Here is a 19,730-nt window from a genome sequence, read left to right as displayed (position 1 = left end):
ACCTTTAAAATTCTAACAGAATAATACAGGGTAAATCCAGGAAGGATGTTCTCAAAGACCAGGAAGTGCTGAATCAGGGTTACAATCCAAGGATTTGGGTTGGCCATTTAGTACAGAGGAGGAATTTCTTCACTCAGAGTAGTGAGTCTGTGGAATACTCTTCCAGAGGAAACTGTTGAAGCAAAACATTGATGACTTTCAACAAAGATATCGAGACAGTTCTTCAGTCAAGTGATCCAAGGAGAATGGATCACTTGACTGAAGTGATGAGAAGAAAACAGAGCTGGATGATCAACTAATGACAGAGCAGGCTGGAAGAGCCAAATACTGGATTAGTGGTGCTGGAAGAGCACAGCAGTTCAGGCAGCATCCAACGAGCAGCGAAATTGGATGCTGCCTGAACTGCTGTGCTCTTCCAACACCACTAATCCAGTATTTGATTTTCAGCATCTGCAGTCATTGTTTTTACCCTGGAAGAGCCAAATGACCTACATCTGCTCCTACAGACATCTTTAAGTCAACCAGTTCAGAGATATTGTTACACACCTCGAGGTGGCTCTTGAATAGGAGGGTGCTATACGGTATTCTGTTTCTTAGACATAGCCATTAAACTAGAAATAAAATTCAATCACATTGCAACCGCTGCTATTTCCTCTGCGATCATTCCCGTTGGCAGGTTGAAGCAGGAAGTTGGATCCACACACTTTGTGGAAATGACGGAGTTACAAAATCAGGCAATGAGTTGGAAATGCTAAAAGAAATACGTACTTCAGGAAATCGGGAATGTATCTCGCCATGAACACCATTATTATGAAGTAGATTCATGTCTAATCCGGAACACTCCTGCACAGTAACTATAACAGACATGACCTTAATAAGACGCCGCAGCAAGAGAGGTCAATAACCCACCTGCCCGGGAAGTACTTCCGGGTTCACACCGGAAACGCCCTGTCTCTGTCAAGATGGCGGCTGCTGGGAAGGGGAAGAAGAAAGTTATTGACCAGCAGGAGCTACGGCGGATAATGAGGGAGAAGCAGCGGGCGAGCGCGGTTGGAAAGAGGATCGACTCCCCATTCGCTAAATATCCTTTCGGAAGGTCCGAAGGAAGTGGGAGTTAGATCTCCTCTGTCAGACCGGGAAACGATTTAAACTCGAAATCAGGAAGACTTGTCAGGGTTTAGGGGTATCTTCTCGTCTGTTCCGTGACCCGGATTTCTAGTACATTTGAAGTGACACTAGCCACATACACCAGTCAGCAGTTTGATCCTACCCTCGAAGTGCTTTGCATTAGAGGGGTTGCCAGGCGAAATTAAAGGGAGAAGCAAGGAGTGTCAGCACAAACCTGGTTAATTCGGGAAAGGGAAGATTTTACCTTGAAAATGATGGTAGTGAAAATAAAAGGATCCGTGGTTAGTTTACATCAAACATTCCCATGCCTGAGCAACCCCCCTTCAGCTGTTTAATAGTTACATCCCTTTCAGATTCCATTTGAGCTGTTTTAATAATTACAATGTAATTGTTTATATATATATGTGTGTGTGTTTTATTTTGAAACTTGTGGACTTGATTTACAAGCCTCACTTGGGTCACAATTCTGAGTCATACCTTTTAAAGCCCTTTATTGAGATTTTCCATAATTATCAAACATTTGTAACTGGAATATCTTTTCCAATCATCAAATAGTTTAATATACAGTTTCCTGAGTAGGTGGCAGTGGTATTGCCCTGGGATAACCAAGTCGAGTTAAATGCATGACTTAAAAATTGTTACAGGTGAAGTGTCTTGTGGTTCATATTGCATTAGTACTGGTGGAGAAGACCAGATTTGGGAACTAAACATTCAGGGGTATGTGACATTTGGAAAGGCTGGCAAGAGGCAAATGGCAAACATGATATGGTATGTTTATTAGTGTGAAAAGAATTAAATGTTAAAGCAAGAAATTATCTTGCATCAGAAATATGGTTAAGTAGAAAATACCAAAGGCAAGAAGACACTGGTAGGAGCAGCATCAAGTCACCAGCTTCCCCCCTCCCCCAAAAAAGGGAATAAATCAAGACCTAATGAGATCATGTGGAAAAAGGCGGTACATTGATCACAGTGACTTAAATGGTTACGTAGTTTGGGAAAATCAAATTGACAAAGGTTGCGCTGAGGATGAACTCATAGAATATATTCCAGTTTCCTAGAACAATATATTGTGGATTCAACCGGGCATCAGGATATTTTGGATCAGGTAATGTGCAATGAAGCAGGTTGTATAGGTAATCTCAGAATAAATGAGCCCCTGGGAAACTGTGCCCAAAGATGATAGGATTTAGTTTTGAGGGTGAGAAACCTGGGTTGGACACAGACATGCTAAACTTAAATAATGTAAAGTTTAAAAAAAGCAGAGTTGGCTGGTATGGACTGGGAAAGGAATTCTCAGAAAGATAATTGAGGAGAAAATGGCTAAGGAGTAAAATGAATACTTTGCACCAGAAGAAACTAATAGCATTCCAGAATGCAGAAATAGTAGTACTCGGAAATAATCAAAGGACAGAGAGGGGTGGGAGATGGACTAAATGCAGTTGGTATCACTATCATTGGAGAAAAAGATCTATCGAAACTAAATGGGGTTAAAGGCTGATAAACCCATGGACCTCATTCATTGCACCCTAGGAATTTAAAAGAAGTAGGTACAGATAGTATAGGAATGTATCAGTACAATGAAAAGTGTACAAAGTAGCCATTCTCCGGTGCAATCTTGGTTACAAAACCAGAATTGAAAAAAGCAGAAATTTAAAAACACTGTAAAATTAGGAAAACATCCAGATCTTTAAGCCTTATCTCAAGAAAGCTGTTTGGAACCATTGCAGGCGCCGAGCCTAGCCACAGCCCGCAGTCTCCGATCAGTCTGCGAGCTGTGCATCAATCGCCGGAAGGAGCCACATTCTTGCTGCTGCCTCTGATTCTAGAGGAGCTTTGCCATTGCTGCCACCTTGATCGCTGGAGGAGCTTTACTGCTGCTGGCCCCAAAGGCTGCGAGGAGCCACGTCCTTGCTGCCACTGCTATCAGATAACCTTTCAACTTGATTGTATTTATAATTTGGTTTCATAACAAATTTTCTGTGTGAAATTCATGTTGTATTTTCTGTAAACATTTATTTTATTTTCTGGAAACTCTGCCATCTGGCAGTATCTATAGAGAGAGAGAAACAAGAAGGGTAATATTGGACTTGAAATGTTAACTCTTTCTTTCCCCACAGATACTGCCAGACTTACTGCGTTTTCCAGCATCTGCAGTATTTTGCTTTTAACTTTTGCATTGTAACTTGGTTTACCTTAACCCAGATGAACATACAACAGCTTAGGTCACCTCAGCTGTGTGCTTTGCAGTGCTCCAGTAAAAAATGAATTATTATGGCAGACACACATATTAGGGAAACAACATAAAGAGGTAAGAATACTTATTCTTAATTGTAACCCTAGGAATTTTTAAAACTGAGGATATTTTTATATTGCAATTTTGTTATTCCATTGGCAGAATGACCAGTTTTCAGGGTACAATTCACTTGAGCTGCACATCTTTGGACTGTGGGAGGAAACCGGAGCACCCGGAGGAAGCCCACACAGACACTGGGAGAATATGCAAACTCCACACAGACAGCCGTCCGAGGCTGGCATCGAACCTGGGACCCTGGTGCTGTGAGGCAGCAGTGGTATCCACTGAGCCACCGTGCCATCACTTATGATAATAAGTCTTAGATTGAGAAAAACTAGGTTAAGTAATCATTGTCTAGTAGACGGAGATGACAAGCATACCTATGTTAAAAAAACAACTTTCTCCAGCCTGCACCCTGTACCACATATTTGATCTATTACAACCTCCTTTTACTGTATGATTTTAGGATGATATTCTAACATGAACAACACCACATTTATTTGCAGGAAAGAAGTTTGAAAAAATCTCAAATGTTAATGCAAAGCTGCGATTTCCCTAAAATCCCACTTTTTGTGTTTCACCAATTTGGTCCCAACTGCTTTCCTTTTGTCAAATCAAATTTTGCTGCAAAGATTTGTGAATTGGTTCAATTTAGATTTTCGGGTGACATTGACATTTCTTTCATTTGAACTAAAATGTAGGGAACTTATCTGTGATAAATAGCTCTAACAATTTTAAACTATAAGCAAAGCATTGGTTGTTAACTGAGAAAAGACCATAAATGTTCAGGTCTGCAGTCTAAGTTCTGCTAGAAAGGTTTAGGTTGAGATCAACATTAAAAAAATTCTCAAATGTATTCAGACCTGGTACCCTAACAGAGCCATAGTATTAAAATAATGAAGATCCTCTTTTCATTAAAAAAAATCAAAAAATGCTTTTGATTAGAAATGTGTTCACAATATGCTGTCATGTAATTAAGGACTGCACCTATTGTGAATCAGTACAATGCCAGAAAGCAACAAATTAACACTGTAATATTAGGAATTATCACCATAAGTACTTGTGTATAAACTATGAAAAACTTGTATTCACAGCTTGGAAAGCACAGTTGTTTATTTGAGCTAAAACCCAGTGCTTTCATTATAAAGTAGAAAGCTCCAATTCCTACTTTATCAGTAAGTGAAGACATTTTCATAAGAATTACTCTCGTAATAAGGTTATAAAGGAGTTAAAATAAAATGAATTGCTGCAACTGTTATTATTCATCGTACTTTTGTGTATTCATTCTTGAGTTGTGGGTGTTGCTGGCAAGGCCGACATTTCTTGTCCATCTCTAATTATGTTTGAGAAGGTAACAGTGAGCTGACTTCTTGAGACAATGATGATTTTAGGTAGAGTATTCAGAGAATGCATGGTATTTGGACAGTTTGGATTAATACCAGAATGTATGTGTCAGTGTAGCTGTGCGAGATTAAGGGCACATTAATTTTAGGGCAAACCTTCAGCTTCACAGCTAAAACATTGCTGAAGCTGCATTCATTGCTGTGTCGAGCATTCAACTATAGCTTGATCTAATTTAAAATGGCTAAAAACTGACATTTGGGATGACTAGGACCTCAGGAGAAAAGCACTTGGCTGCTTGATGCTACTGGAATTGATTTTTCTTGTTTAGTTGTTTAATTGCCCACCACTCTTCATGATTGGACATGGCAGGATTATTGAGCTGTGATCTGCAAGTAGCATGCTAATACTACTGTTTAGCTAGCATGTGTGACAATGCTTTAACAAGGTTATGTTGTCCTTGTTTTTTTTCAATAGGGATCATAAAGGCTGAGGTTCCAATGTGTCTAGAAATATCTATTTGAAATCAATGGCAGAGGGGTGGCCAGTTCTCCCAATTGGTTTTTTTTATCCTAGTTTGGTTTAGTTTTACCTGGGGACCTAGAGAAGCAGTTACAGTGAAAAAGAGGTTCCATGTTTCGGCAGAGGTCTTGTCTAAACTTCCTGTCTGAATCCTGTCTTCCCTCTAAGACCCTGAGTTTGAATTTACCTTTTACCAAGGGGTGTGTTTATGGAATGTTGCAAGAATTGAAACAGATTCGCTAATTTGTGATATCATGTCAGATGAGTTATCAAATAAGTTATTCTAAATTCTGTTTTCTTTTGTTCATGTTTCATCCATAAGGTGTAAATAAACTCTGTTTTGTTTAAAGCTAAGTGGTTTGACCAGCTGCATCACTCCTGGAATATTCACCTTTCATCTGCCTATTAAAAACATAAGAATTTAGGGTCTGGGCTACCTTCTTAAAATGTTTTGAGGCAGGTCTGGCCTGGTCCATAGCACATGTAATCCTGTGTTGTATCTTTACAAAGTTGGCACCTCATTTAACGCATAAGGTACTGCACCTGGCACTTACCAGGCGATACCTGAATTTGGCAGAATTGCTATGTTAATTTGCCAGTGCTACCTTGTTTCCTTTGATTAAAAGAGCATTCTTAAAGTCGTGCAATGCAGACTAAGTACATTAATCTTTGATTCCTTGTAGAATCTTGAGAAACTAAAAACTACAAAACAAACAACAGGACCCTCACATGTTAATGCACCAAGAGTTTCTGTAGGAAAAAGGAAAGTTACAGATCCAGAATCGCAAACAACAAAGAAGGTCAAAGGTAAGAACCAATCTAATATTCCAAGAATAAAAGAAAAGCCGATTTATTGATTTATGTCAAACTTCATAAATAAAACTTTTATATTGAGCCACTTGCTCTTTTATCTGTTAACTTGAAGGTTAGGACAATAGTATATGTTACACCCTTGTTCAAGAATTATAACAGTCAATCCAGCAATGCAATTGTTTTAACTTTGTTTGTGGTCACGCTTTTAAAAATAATTTAGGATAAAATTTGTAATCCCTTGTGCAATGTCTATTAAGTAAAACCAAGTATGGATTTGTTAAGGGTTAATTGTGTTTAACTAACATGCTTAAAATTTTCAGTTGAGGATACAGCATTATTTAACACAATATGGTTAATATGGTATGCATAGATTTCTAAAAGGCCTTGATAAAATACCATATCAACAGGTTGCGAGAAATGTTCGAGTTTCTGGAATAAAAGGGATAGTAGCAACATGCATATAATAACAAAATAATACATTCTTCATCATGTCACCTTACCATATCTTCCGATTCACCTCAAGCAAGCTGCAAGCCTTTTCTGTGTGCACTGTCTTTACCTGCCTATCTCTTTTTCTTCACCCCCAGCTTATCTCTGTTTTGTATTTACATAGCAATATGTAGTATAATAGATTTCAAACAAAGATCCAGGTTGGGAAGATCAGTAGAGAAAAAAACCTTCTCGATAAGTTATTTTCTGTTTAATGTGTTACACTATTAATTTATGCTAAAACTGTGATAAATGTTTCTTCTGACTGCAGCAAGCACTAGTTGCTTAGTAACTGTTGGTTATCTTTCACAGCATTCTGTGAATCCACGGGTTCTGGGTGAGTAATTTTGTTACATAAGATCACTTCGTATGGCTTTGATTTTCTTTGACGTTGCATTTGTACAATTTTTGAAATGGTCAATACTACTTGTTTCTCACAGTATACCTTACAGCTTACCTTTTCTTTGCCTGTATGCATCCTTTCTCTGAATGCCTATCTTTCTTTCTTTCATTCAAAGCTTTTTGATTTGTGTTGTCTTGCATTTTTTGTAGTTTCTGTTTTACAGAGGAACATGGGACAAGAGTGAGTGTTTCAGTCACTGGAGCTTGCCCTGCCCTTCTAAATCAAAAATTGATCCCTTAGTTGTACTATCACCATATCCTTTGATAGCATTAGTATCTAGAAACCCATTGGTCACTATCTTGAACATGCTCAATGGCTGAGCTTCACAGCATTATGGGGCTGAGAATGCTACTGGTTCTCTGCCAGCAGAGTGAAGATGTTCGTCCTCATTTTGGTCCTAACCTAGTTTACAAACGTGTAGAATGACAAGGATGAGAAAAATGCTGTCCTTTCGTTGTCTGGCCTACGTGTGACTGCAGACCCAAGCAATGTGAATGACGCTTAACTGCCCTGTGAAATGGTTTACAAGCTATTCAGTTGTATCAAACCACTGAAAAATCTCAAAATGGGAATGAAACCAGATGGATGACTTGGCATCGACTAAGGCACTGTAAATGACAATGGCATACCCAGCCTTGTCAACCCTGCAGAGTCTTCCTTAGCAACATCTGGGGCTAGTGCCAAAATTGGGAGAGATATCACTACACTGACGTGTTAAACAGAAGTCTGACAGGGTAAATCTGACAGAATTGTACCTTGCGCACATCTAGATAACACCATCGCCAGCCCTAGGTATGTCCCATTCCATTGGCAGGACAGACCAAGTAGAGGTAATGATACAGTGGTATACAATCAGGAGGAGATCTCAACGTTGACTCTGAACCTTATGAAGATTCATGGCATCAGGTCAAACATGGGCAAGGAAACTTCTTACTGATTTCTCCAAGGTCAGCAAAGGGTCCCTACAAGCAACCATCCAAGACAGTTTGATCAGAGGATGCCTAAGCACAGACTAGTGATTGATCCCAGCCTTGTTAATGATTGTCCCAGTAAGTGAATAATACTGCATGTGATCTCAACCCATGAAATAGCCAGATTGACTCTGTGAGCAGCTGCAAAGACCACAGCTAAAGTTATTTTGTAGCAAATAGTTGTTTCTTTTGAAATTACTCACAATATTCAGAAATGTTTTCTAGTTAAAGATTCTTCAGAAAATCATAGGGATTGATTCCAACACAAGTATAGATACACATTTAATCAAAGTATAATAGAAGCATAGGGGAAGAATATTTAAACACAGATGTGAACGTTAATTAGCCTCAGGAAACGCTTTCTATTATCTCGCTCTCTCTCACTCCAGCAGCAGTCTTGTTGTTGGTGTCCAGTCCAGCTGCCCCAGAGAGGGGACGGCGGTGGGGGGTGGGGAATAGAATGGAGGTGGATGCGGATGGAGGAGTGGTATTCAACGAGATTGGGGGTGATGTTGGAGGGCACGGTTGGATAGGTTTGAGGGCAGGGGTGTGGGTGGTATTGGATGGGTTTGAGGGGCGGTGTTGGAGGATGAGAGTGGGGTTGTGTTGGACAGGTTTGGGGATGCAGGGTTGGCGTTGGACGGGTGTCAGGGCTCATGCGTGGTGTACTGTGTGTCTCCTGAATGGGGATCAGACTTAACAGAAAACTCAGAGTTTCAGAGGAGAGGCATTGAATCGAATAACAGAATAATCAATTATCCGAACAAAATAGTGCCCGCCCATCTCATTCGGATACTCGAGGTTCCTGTGTGTGTGTGTGTGTGTGTGTGTGTGTGTGTGTTTTATTAGGACAGTGGAGAATACAATGAATAAATACATTCAGGCAGTCCTTCAAGATAAGCAAGCCTGTGACAGATCTGAAGGATTATAGCCAATAACTGTGCAGTACAAATAAATAGGATGCATAGGAAGTTCCCAAGACCTTGATTATAGTTTAGTCAGAGTGGTGCAGGAAAAGCACAGCCAGTCAAGCAGCATCCGAGGAGCAGGAAAATCAACGCTTCGGGCAAAAAGGGCTTTTCCAGTACCACTCTGATCTAACCTCTGGTTTCCAGCATCTGCAGTCCTCACTTTTGCCTTGAGATTATAGTGTCTGGTAACACCTTAAGATCATGGGAACCTGGGGTTGTCCGTAGAGATGCCTATCATTAATTAGGTGTCTCTTAGGATTGGGTATACAGAGTAAGAGGGAAGGAAATGGTGACCACGTTGTGTGTGATTATTATAACATGAAACATATAGGAATGCTGTAATTTGCTGTCACAATCTGAGTGTCTCATTAATCTCTCTTCTGATCTGAGCCAAAGATGAAAAGAAAATTTGCTTCCTTACGTTGAGGCCAGATTTGGGGAAGGTCCTATGACCCTCTCCCTGCATTAACCAGTTTCTGCTTGAATAAAAAGTCTGCCACTTGCCTGAATCCTGCCTGCCTCCTGAGTCGTCATCCCCAGTCGGGTGCTACGCTCCTACAATAACGTATTGATCTACATCCTTATTATCAGCACTTTTCCTTTTTGGTCTGTCTTTTTCTAAATGTTGAATATCCTTAAATATTCTGTTCCCAGCCTTGGTCAGCTATGTCTTTATAATTGCAACTAGATCATACATATGTTTGCATTTATTTGTAATTGCACTTTGTGGCTTTAGTTTGTCTGATTAATGTTGTTCTGTGTTTCAACTCAATCATTGGTATTTGTTTCTGCGGCTTTCAACTTTTGTTTATAACTTTTCTATTTTTCAGTAGCAACTTTATTTTTCTCCAGGCTAAATTCTCTTTATGTTAGGTTCCCAGCCTCCTCTTAAGCTAATTTCAAATATCGCCTCCATCAACCCTCCGCACCCCGTCCCCCACAAACCTCGAAAAGAACCAGCAATTTTCTCTGTGGGCAAAATAGTCCCAGATCTACTTAAACATAATGCTTCCTCTTTATAAGGTCCTTCCTTCCTTCACTAGAACTAGTCCCAATGTCCCAGAAATGTAAAGCCCTCCCTTCTACCTATTCCTCCAACCAAAAGTTTAGATGCCAATTGTACTGTTTCTATACACACTGGCACGTGATACTGGGAGTTTGCCTAAGATGACTTCTGTAGAGCCCATACTTTTAATTCCCTTTCCTAGCTGCTTTCAGGACTTCATCTCCCTTTTTATCATTGTGGACCACGATTTCTTCCCAAAACAATGTCACATTGTCACTCGATGATATCCTTGACAGTGACACCAGGAAAATAGCATAAAATCATGGAACGATGCTTACATCTGTAGAAATGCCTGTCTGTTCCATAACAGTTGAATCTCCTGCCACTATTGCCCTTTCATTCTCAAATCCCAGCCACCATAGTGATTCTTCAGAAATTTCTCTGCGGTGCTGTCACCAGCACCAGAATCCAAAATGGACAACCAGTCCATTAGCAAGATAGACTCTGGGAACACTTGCATTACCCGTCTGGTACTCCAGAACATTGTAGTAGTCACCTGTTCATTTTTTCCCTGCATGTTCTTATCCTGAGATGCGACCACCTCCATGAAGTTCGTACTCTTCATCTCACTTGCTGTGGAGAAAGTGAGTACTGCAGAAGCTGGAGATCAGAGATGATGGTTTGGTGATGGGAGGTGAAATCATGGTCAAGGGGGCAGTAGGAGGAGGTGTCTGCGAGTTGGCGCCTGGCTTCACCAGTTTCCTCACGGGATTACTGTGGATTTCACCAGTTTTCTCATTTTCCCTTCCCCCATCTTATCCTAGTCCAAGCCTCCAACCCAGCACTGCCCTGTTGTCCCGTCCATCATCTCTTTCCCATCTATCTGTTCCACCCTCCTCTCCAACCTATCACCTTCTCCCTCACTTTCATCTACTTATTGCATTATCAGCTACCTCCACCCAGCCCCACTCCCCTCCCGTTTATCTCTCAGCAACCCTCAGCCTCATTCCTGATGAAGGGCTTATGACCAAAACACGATTGTCCTGGTCCTCGGATGCTGCCTAACCTGCTGTGCTTTTCCAGCATCTCACTTGCTATTTCTGTTACTCACTTGTCACTTCTGAAATGAGCTTGGCCCCTTCCTAGGAATCTGACTTGTTGTTATACATTTGCATAGGGCTGAAACCTTGTTCTTCATTGCATGGAAGGAATGAATAGGGAGAAAATGGACATCTTGGGAGTGGAGACACCAGGGAAGGCGCAAATGGAAAACATTGAGGTTGAAATTATGATAAGCTTAGAAGGCGATAGTAGATAGGGGCTAGAGGAAAATTGAGTGGATAGATTATTGGCTGGAAGTCAGATGTATCAACTGAACAATTTGAAATCTCCTTAGTATGGACCAGGGTCTGAAACTCGGACTTTCCTAGTCTGTATAGTGGCTCACTATCATTAGGAAACTATAAAAGTACTTGTACACATACAGTAACAAGGTTTATAGGGATGGTTTTTTTCCTCAAGTTTCTAAATTGTGGACTAAAACAGACATTGTCAAATTAGAATCAATCCACAAAATCAGCATTAGAGCAGAATTGGCGGTCTAAAAAGAACAGTTAAATTTATTTGCCTGTGAGAGCATTCAATAAATTTTCAGCACTTCTAGAAAATTTCCTTTCCTATTTTTATTCCCTAGCTATAATACATGTAAACAATATAACATTCAAAATGCAATACCCTATTCCCCCATTGACTTCCAAAAATAAACTTAATCATTCAAAGTATTTCAGTAGCAAAATATGAAGCAAAAGTTTTATTTGGGCCATGTGGTTTAAAATAATGTTTTCAATCCAGTTATTACTTTTAAGGAAGGTAAATAACTTGAGTGGCAGGTAGAGTTTAATTTAGATAAAGGTGAAGTGTTGCATTTTAGTTAGGCAAATCGGGGCAGGACTTATACACTTAATGGTAGAGGTGTTGCTGAGCAAAGAGTCCTTGAAGATGGTCACGGTAGACAAGGTACTGAAGAAGGTGTTTGGTATACTTGCCTTTACTGGTCAGTGCATTGATTGCAGGGTTGGGATGACGTGTTGGCAGCTGTACAGGACATTGATTAGGCCACTTTTGGAATGCTGCTTCCAATTCTTGTCTCCCTGCCTTCGGAAAAATATTGTTAAACTTAAAGGGTGCAGAAAAGATTTACAAGAACGTTGCCAGGGTTGGAAGGTTTGAGCAAGAGGAGAGGCTGAATAAGGCTAGGACTATTTTCCCTGGAGATTGGAGGCTGAGGACTGATCTTATAAAAGTTTATAAAATCATGATGAGCCTTAGTAGGGTGAATAGCCAAGGTCTTTTTCCAAAGGTAGGATAATTGAGAACTGGAGGGAATAGGATTAGGGTGAGAGGGGAATGATATAAAAGGGACCTAAAGGGAAACGTTTTCACACACAAGGTGGTGTGTGCATGCAGTGAGCTGCCAGAGGAAGTGGTGGAGGCTGGTACAATTATAATATTTAAAAGGCATCTGGATTGGGTATATGATTAGGAAGAGGTTAAAGGGATATGGGCCAAATGCTGGCAAATGGACCGGATTAATTTAGGATATCTGGTTGGCATGGACGAGTTGAACCAAAGGGTCTGTTTCCATGCTGTATATCTCTGACTCTATAACTGATGTAATAAATTGCAGATGGCAAATTGGGGGCCAATTTTTTTGATTAATTGCAGGAGTCTTTTTACTATAAAGTGCCTCTAATGAGGATTATAATGAAATAAAATCCTGAAAATGACAGGTAATTCGATGTTAAAAATCTCACAACCAGGAGCAGTGCTCCAAAAGCTAGTGCTTCCAAATAAACCTGTTGGACTATAACCCAGTGTTGTGTGATTTTTAACTTTGTAAACTCCAGTCCAACGCCAGCATCTCCAAATCAGGTAATTCAATGAATCTATCTTTAAAAAGACTGGCAAAAGAAACTTCAGTAATAATGTTTTAAAGAGTCAATGGGTTCAGACACTGCCTAGGAAAGTATGGAGGTAGATTCAGTTGTGACATTTGAAAGAAAATTCGATAATTTCTGCTTTGAATGTGTTGGCTGAAGGGAAAAACTTGCAGAGCTACAAGAAAAGAACCAGGGAGTAGGTCTACATAATAGCATGGACTCTACAGTCTGGACTAAATGGATGCTGGAAGAACACAGCAAGCCAGACAGCATCAGAAGGTGGAGAAGCCACCATTCTGGGTGTAAGTATTTTTATATCTGCAACATTGACGTCTCCACCTCCTGATGTTGCTTGGCTTGCTGTGTTTTTCCAGCCTCCTGTTTGTCTACTTTGGATTCCAGCTTCTGCAATTTTTTTGTCTCATTAGTCTGGATGGCTCCCTGTTGTGTTGTAATGATTATATCACTCAAATGTTTTTCCAGGTTACCACCTGATTTTATTAATCCAGCGAACAAAGTTTCTCAACAGCCAAAGTCTTCACAGAATTCTGGACTTGGATTAACTGTTATTGATTGTGATGAAGATAGCAATGACACGGTAAAAGAGGGCAAGAAAGGTGTTGTGGCCCACTCAGCTCTTCCAGCACCAGTGGAATCACAGGCTGGACATGGTCTACCTGCTGGTAAGCATTTTTCTGACAAGTGGGGCAACATTCCTTCTTTAAGCGTTGATCATGTTGACAAAATTTATTTGGGAACATTGGAATCAGAAAATTGGAAGACTATTGTTTGCTTAATTGGACAATGGTATTGTTACTCAATTATTCTGTACTTATCTGAAAATTAAACTCCCCATCCTGCAGAATTGGTGCCAAGCTGCCTTTTATATATGATAGGACATTTTTATCGTTCTGTAGTTTTTTAGCATAATTTTTTTTAAGCAAACCTATAAAGACCTTCTGCTGTATAAAATATAAGAAACTGGTTTTTCATCTAATAGATCAATGATTTTCATTGTCATGGAAGCTCTTTGCTTCATGGCTCCTTGAGATAGGAGCATAAATGATTGTTCAACTGGGAAAGATGTTAGACTTTGCAAGCATTTAATAGATTGTAGTTCAGGATGAGAAACTTTCAAACCTCCAGTCTCCAAATCAATTACTTTAGTTAATTAGTTAAGTTCAGATACTGCATTCTGGATATATAGGAAGTATATGCGATGAATTTCTTTCTTATTGTTATTAGATTTGATCCTAAATCCTAAAGAAAAACATTAGTGCTTAATGTGATTAACGTGGCTTCTCATAAAGATGGTGGTTTTGTGGTAAAGTGTTTGGGACCTGAGTTCATGCTCCATGTGCATAGGTTCCAGTTGCAGCTAGTGGAACTAAAATTCAACTAATACATCTAGAATATGTAAGAAAAAGTTTGTTTCAGTAATAGCGATTATGACAGCTATTATTAATTTTTATAAAAGCCCATCGGTACCTTTCTTTGAGGAAGGAAAGCTGTCATCCTTATCTCGTTGGTCCTGCGTGTGATTGGAGACTCATAACAATGCAATTGAACTTCCACCTGAAATTGCTGAGCATGCCAGTCCATTCAAGGACATTTAAGATGGTCAACAAATGTTGACATTGCCAGTAATGTTCATACCCTATGAAAGAGTAAACCATAAGGACTGTGGGCTTTGTATGTTTAAAAAGAAACACGGTCAGTGAATTGCTTTACAGTCTTATATGGGGATTCTGTGTTATAATTCAAGCATTCTTCTTAATATTTCATAGGATCTGGTCATCACTGGCTAGCTCAGTATAGCATTAGTCTACTCTTACTAATCAGCCTTGAGAAGGTGGTGGTGAACTGCCTTCTAGACATGTTGCACCTATGATATGTCTGTACATCTACAGTGCTGAAAGATAAAGAGTTTCAGGATAAGATCATAAGATGGAGGAGCAGAAATAGGCCATTCAGTCCATCAAATCTGCTCCACCACTAATGAGATCATGGCTGAACTGATAATCCTCAATTCCACTTTCCTGTCTTTTGCCTATAACTCTCAATTCCCTTACTGATTAAAAAATCTATCTGTCATGACCATTACAACATGGAGACAGACAGCCGAGCCAAATCAGTCATTCTACCTCTGTGTAAGTGACACAGTAAAATTAAAACCTTCAAATACCCTCAAAATTGACTCCACAGGTTCCCAACAAGTCTTTCTAAATATCCAGTCCAAAACTTTGTGTATAATTAATCATTGACATCAGTTTGTGTCTTAAACAAAATACTTAGCAGCTTATTAACAATGTAATGACTTTAACAGAGCAAAAATTCAACAGTAGGGTCATCTAATTGGTCCACGTTCTCTGCCCAAAAACCATTGTTCTTTTACAGCCCCATTCTAACACAAAGGCAGATAAGCAAACACAGTTAAGGGATAAATAAAAGAAGATAACAAAAGTGACAGACCATTTAAGTTGTTTTTATGATATGTTGTTCCTTGGGCATTGGTGATAGTTTCTTGGTTGAGACCTGATCAGGTGTACCCTGAACTCTGGGAAACTAGGGAAGTAATTGCTGAGTCCCTTGCTGAGATACTTGTATTATTGATAGCCACAGGTGAGTTGCCAGAAAACTGGAGATTGACTAATCTAGTGCCACTATTTAAGAAATGAAAAGCCAGGCAACTATACACAGGTGAGCCTGACATCAATGACGGGTAAGTTGTTGGAGGGAAGATTGAGGGACAGAAGCTACGCGTATTTGGAAAGGCAAGGACTGGTTAGAAATAGTCAACATTGCTTTGTGTGTGGGAAATCATGCCTCACTAACTTAATTGAGTTTTTTGAAGAAGTAACAAAGAGTATTGATGAGGGCAGAGTGGTGGGTGTGATCTATGTGAACTTGACTAAAGTGTTCAAAAAGGTTCCATGTGACAGACTGGTTGGCAAGGTTAGATCTCATGGAAAACAGGGAGAACTGGATGGAAGGTAGAAGATGGAAGGTGGTGGTGGAGGGTTGCTTTTCAGACTGGAGGCCTGTGACCAGTGGTGTGCCGCAAGGATTGGTGCTGGGTCCACTACTTGTCATCATTTATATAAGTGTATTGGATATGAACATAGGAGGTATAGTTAGTAAGTTTCCAAATGCACCAAAATTGGAGATGTAATGGACAACGAAGAAAGTTACCTGCTAGTACAGTGGTCCAAAGAGTGGCAGATAAAGTTTGAATGTGAGGTGCTGCGTTTTTGGAAAAGCAGATCAGGGCAGGACTTATCCTGGGGAATGTTGTTAAACAAAGAGACATTCGAGTGCAGGTTCTTAGTTCAGTTACAGGTAGACAATGCCGCTCACCTTTATTGATCAGTACATTGAGTATAGAAGTTGGCAGGTCATGTTGTAGCTGTACAGGACATTGGTTAGGTCAGTTGTGGAATACTCCGTTCAATTCTGGTCTAACTCCCATAGGAAGAATGTTGTGAACCTTGAAAGGATTCTGAAAATGTTTACAATGAGGTTGCCAGGGCTGGAGGTTTCGGCTATAGGGAGAGGCTGAATAGGCTGATGCTATTTACCTTGGAGCATCAGAGATTGAGAGCTGACCCTATAGAAATTTATTAAATCTTGAGAGGCATGGATGGAGTAAATACATAAGGTATTTTCCCTCAGGTGGGGGAGTCCAATACTAGAGGGCACAGGTTGACGGTAAGAGAGGAAAGATTTAGAAGAGACCTAAAGGGCAACCTTTTCACATAGAGGGTGGTATGTATATGGAATGAGCTGTCAGAAGAAGTGGTCGAGGCCAGTCCAATTATAACATTTAAAAGGTATCTGGATGGATATACAAAGAAGAAGGGTTTAAGAGAGATGTAGGCCAAATGCTGACAAATGGGACTAGACATACTTAGGATATCTGGATGATATGGACAAGTTGGACTGATGGATCTGTTTCCGCGCCATATATTTGTATGATTCTGACTCTTAAGTTGATCAAGGTCATCTTTACAGTTCAGAATAGAAAAGTGTGGAAGCACAGCATGTCAGGCAGCATCCGAGGAGCAGGGGAATTGACATTTTGGGCATAAGCCCTTCATCATGTATGTGATTGCTGAGAAATAAATAGGAAGGTAACTGGGAAGGCAATAGGTAGATGGAGGTGGGGGTGATATTGATAGGTTGGAGGGGAGGATGGAGCGGATAGCTGGGAAAGAAGCTAGACATGTAGGACCGATCAAAAGGGTGTTGCCGAGTTGGAGGATTGGATCTGGGATGAGGCAGGGGGAGGAGAGATAAGGAAACTGGTAAAGTTCACGTTGATGCCATGTGGTTAGAGGGTCCCAAGGTGGAAGATGAGGTGTTCTTCCTCCAGGATCAAGTGGCTTGGATTTGGCGATAGAGGAGGCCTGGGACTTGCATGTCTTTGGTGGAGCGGGAGGGGGAAGTTAAAGTTTTCGGCCACAGGATGGTAGAGATGTGCCCTGAAACGTTCTGTGAGTTGATGTCCTGCCTCCCCAATGTAGAGGAGACCACACTGAGAGCAACGGACACAGCAGATGATGTGTGTGAAGGTGTAGGAAAATCTCTGCAAGATGTGGAAGGATCCTTTGGGGTCTTGGACAAAGGTGAGGGGTAAGGTGTGGGAGCAGGTTTTACATCTCTTGCGGCAACAAGGGAAGGTACCAGGAGTAGGGGGTTGGGTTGGTGTGGGGCGTGTACCTAATGAAGGAGTGCCGAAGGGGTGCCAAAGAAGTCCTCAATTTTCCCACCTTTACAGTTAGGTAAAGACAGTAAGATTTATAACTTCGTTTTTATTTTTTGAGCTTCTGAGATCTGCTCATGGGAGGTTAGGGAGGAAACTTGCAAATCTTTCATCTTGTGGTATCAACAGCCAGATTCTTTTTATCACAGAAAATACAATCCAAAACCCAATTCAAACTCTGATCACTCCCTGACAGACTGAGACTTCTTGAAGGAGATAGTCAATTACCATTCAACATCTGCCATCTGTTTGAGCATGGTCTTTTCCAGACTTGCTGGAACCAATTCCCAGGTGCTGACTTCATTAGTAGTCAACCTCTGCTCTCTGTTTACACATAATGCTCTCCTCCAGTGAGGAAGCATCAACCAACCAACCTGATCAAGAGCCAACCTGCAGTTAACTTCTAGGTCTTGCCTCATGAACAAACAAAAACTTATTCTTTTTTCTTTCTTAATAAAACTGTTGCCCACAGTTTAAAAATCATCTTTCGCTCACAGTTCTCCCAAAATTAAAACTGATAAAAGAACAAGATAAAAATAATGAAAAATCAACAAGGGCTCTAGTATGACCTTGAAAATTCTTTACAACCCAACCTGATCGGCCACCTACAGAAAGGAATTTCTCAGATTCACCATTCTCTGAGGGAAGAAATTCCTCGTCACCTCTGTCTTAAATGGGCAATCTTTTATTGTGCAATTATGCCCTCTGGTTTTGGACTGCTCCACAAAGGGAAACAATGTCTCTGCATGTACCCTGTCAAGCTCCTGAAGAAACTTGTTCTGCTTCAATAAAGTCTTTTCTCATTCTTCTACTTTCCAATAAGTAAAGGCCCAACCTACTTAACATCTCCTTAAAAGCCACTTCCCCCATACCTGCTTTCAGCTTAGTGAATTTTTCTGGTATTCTGAAAAAGTCATACCTGGTTCTTTCTTTCTCAACAGATACTGTCAGACCTGCTGAGTTTCTCTGTGTTTATTTTGAACATTCTCTGGATTGCTTCCATTACCAGTTTACGTAGATAAGGATTCAACAGTGAAGGAATGATTATATCATTCCATATGAATTATTGAATTATTGTCTTCCGTGTTAAATGGATTTTGTGCAGTTAATGAATTTTGAGTGCATTTTGACTTTTATATTTCAGTCTACAAAGTATATTAACTTAATAGCGTGGGACTTGGTGAAATAAGTCTTGGTCATGCAAGTCTGTACCTATTCTGCGTTTGTTGTCATCCCAGTTATTAAACAAGCCCTAGCTTGCACCTGAACCTGATATAGCTCAGTAGTACCAACCTGTAAATGCAATTGATTTGCAAAGTACAAAAGTATAAACTTTCTAGCCTGGTTTATCTTTCATTTTATTGTTTGTGTAATATGAAGGAAATACAGCAGTGAATATCTTTGACTTGTTTCCTTGGAACAATCTGAACAACTTCAAGTTGTTGGCTGGTTCTTTCACATTCTGCTACACGTGGTTGACATAAAAGACGACCTCTGTGTCTATAGTTCTGTCCTCTAAATAGATGGCCAACATTCTGCTTGTGGCCTTTCATAGATATTAACCGACATGGAAGGAAACAAGATGCACAAAAGAAGGTGTACTTATGGGACTGTATATTCTTTGCTGAGTTGGAATTGTTTTGTGCTGGATATTGAAGAAGTATAGTGAATCTGGGAAAAGGCAACTGAACTCTGATGGTTAATAATTCCTGATGTGGAATGTGGAATTTTGCTAACTGAGAGCAGGTCATACACACAAATCTATGGACAGGAAACAAGAGGTAACTAGCTGTCCCCTTGATTCTGCTCCATCATCTAATAAGATCATGGCTTATCTGACTGTAGCCTTAAATCCAAATTCTCACCTATCCCGATAAACTTTCACCTCTTTGCTTACTGAGAATCTATCCACTTCTGCCTTCAAAATATTTAGAGACTTTGCCTCCGTTGCATTTTCAGGAAGGGCATTCCAAAAAGACCTTGTCTCAATTCTGGTTTAAATGGATGGTTTCTTATTTATAAACAGTGGTCCCTGATTCTGGATTCTTTCATAAAACAAAAACATCCTCTTCATATCTACCCTGTCAAGCCC

The 19,730-nt window shown here is 40.2% G+C and overlaps 1 protein-coding gene across 1 annotated transcript in view; it reads left to right on the top strand.

The window, feature by feature from the left end:
- The first annotated feature begins 941 nt into the window (after positions 1 to 941).
- znf830 (zinc finger protein 830) overlaps positions 942 to 19,730 on the top strand; it is a 44,963-nt gene continuing 26,174 nt past the window's right edge. The window contains exons 1-5 of the mRNA XM_072575599.1: positions 942 to 1,084; positions 3,340 to 3,436; positions 5,968 to 6,091; positions 6,899 to 6,923; positions 13,360 to 13,559. Of these exons, the coding sequence (XP_072431700.1) occupies positions 963 to 1,084; positions 3,340 to 3,436; positions 5,968 to 6,091; positions 6,899 to 6,923; positions 13,360 to 13,559 (568 nt within the window). The 5' untranslated portion in view covers positions 942 to 962. The remainder of the gene's footprint in view (positions 1,085 to 3,339; positions 3,437 to 5,967; positions 6,092 to 6,898; positions 6,924 to 13,359; positions 13,560 to 19,730) is intronic.

Source organism: Chiloscyllium punctatum, chromosome 8 (genome assembly GCF_047496795.1).
Source record: "Chiloscyllium punctatum isolate Juve2018m chromosome 8, sChiPun1.3, whole genome shotgun sequence".
NCBI lineage: Eukaryota > Metazoa > Chordata > Chondrichthyes > Orectolobiformes > Hemiscylliidae > Chiloscyllium > Chiloscyllium punctatum.
Note: the sequence above shows the minus strand (reverse complement) of the source record. Positions and strands in the feature narration are given on the sequence as shown.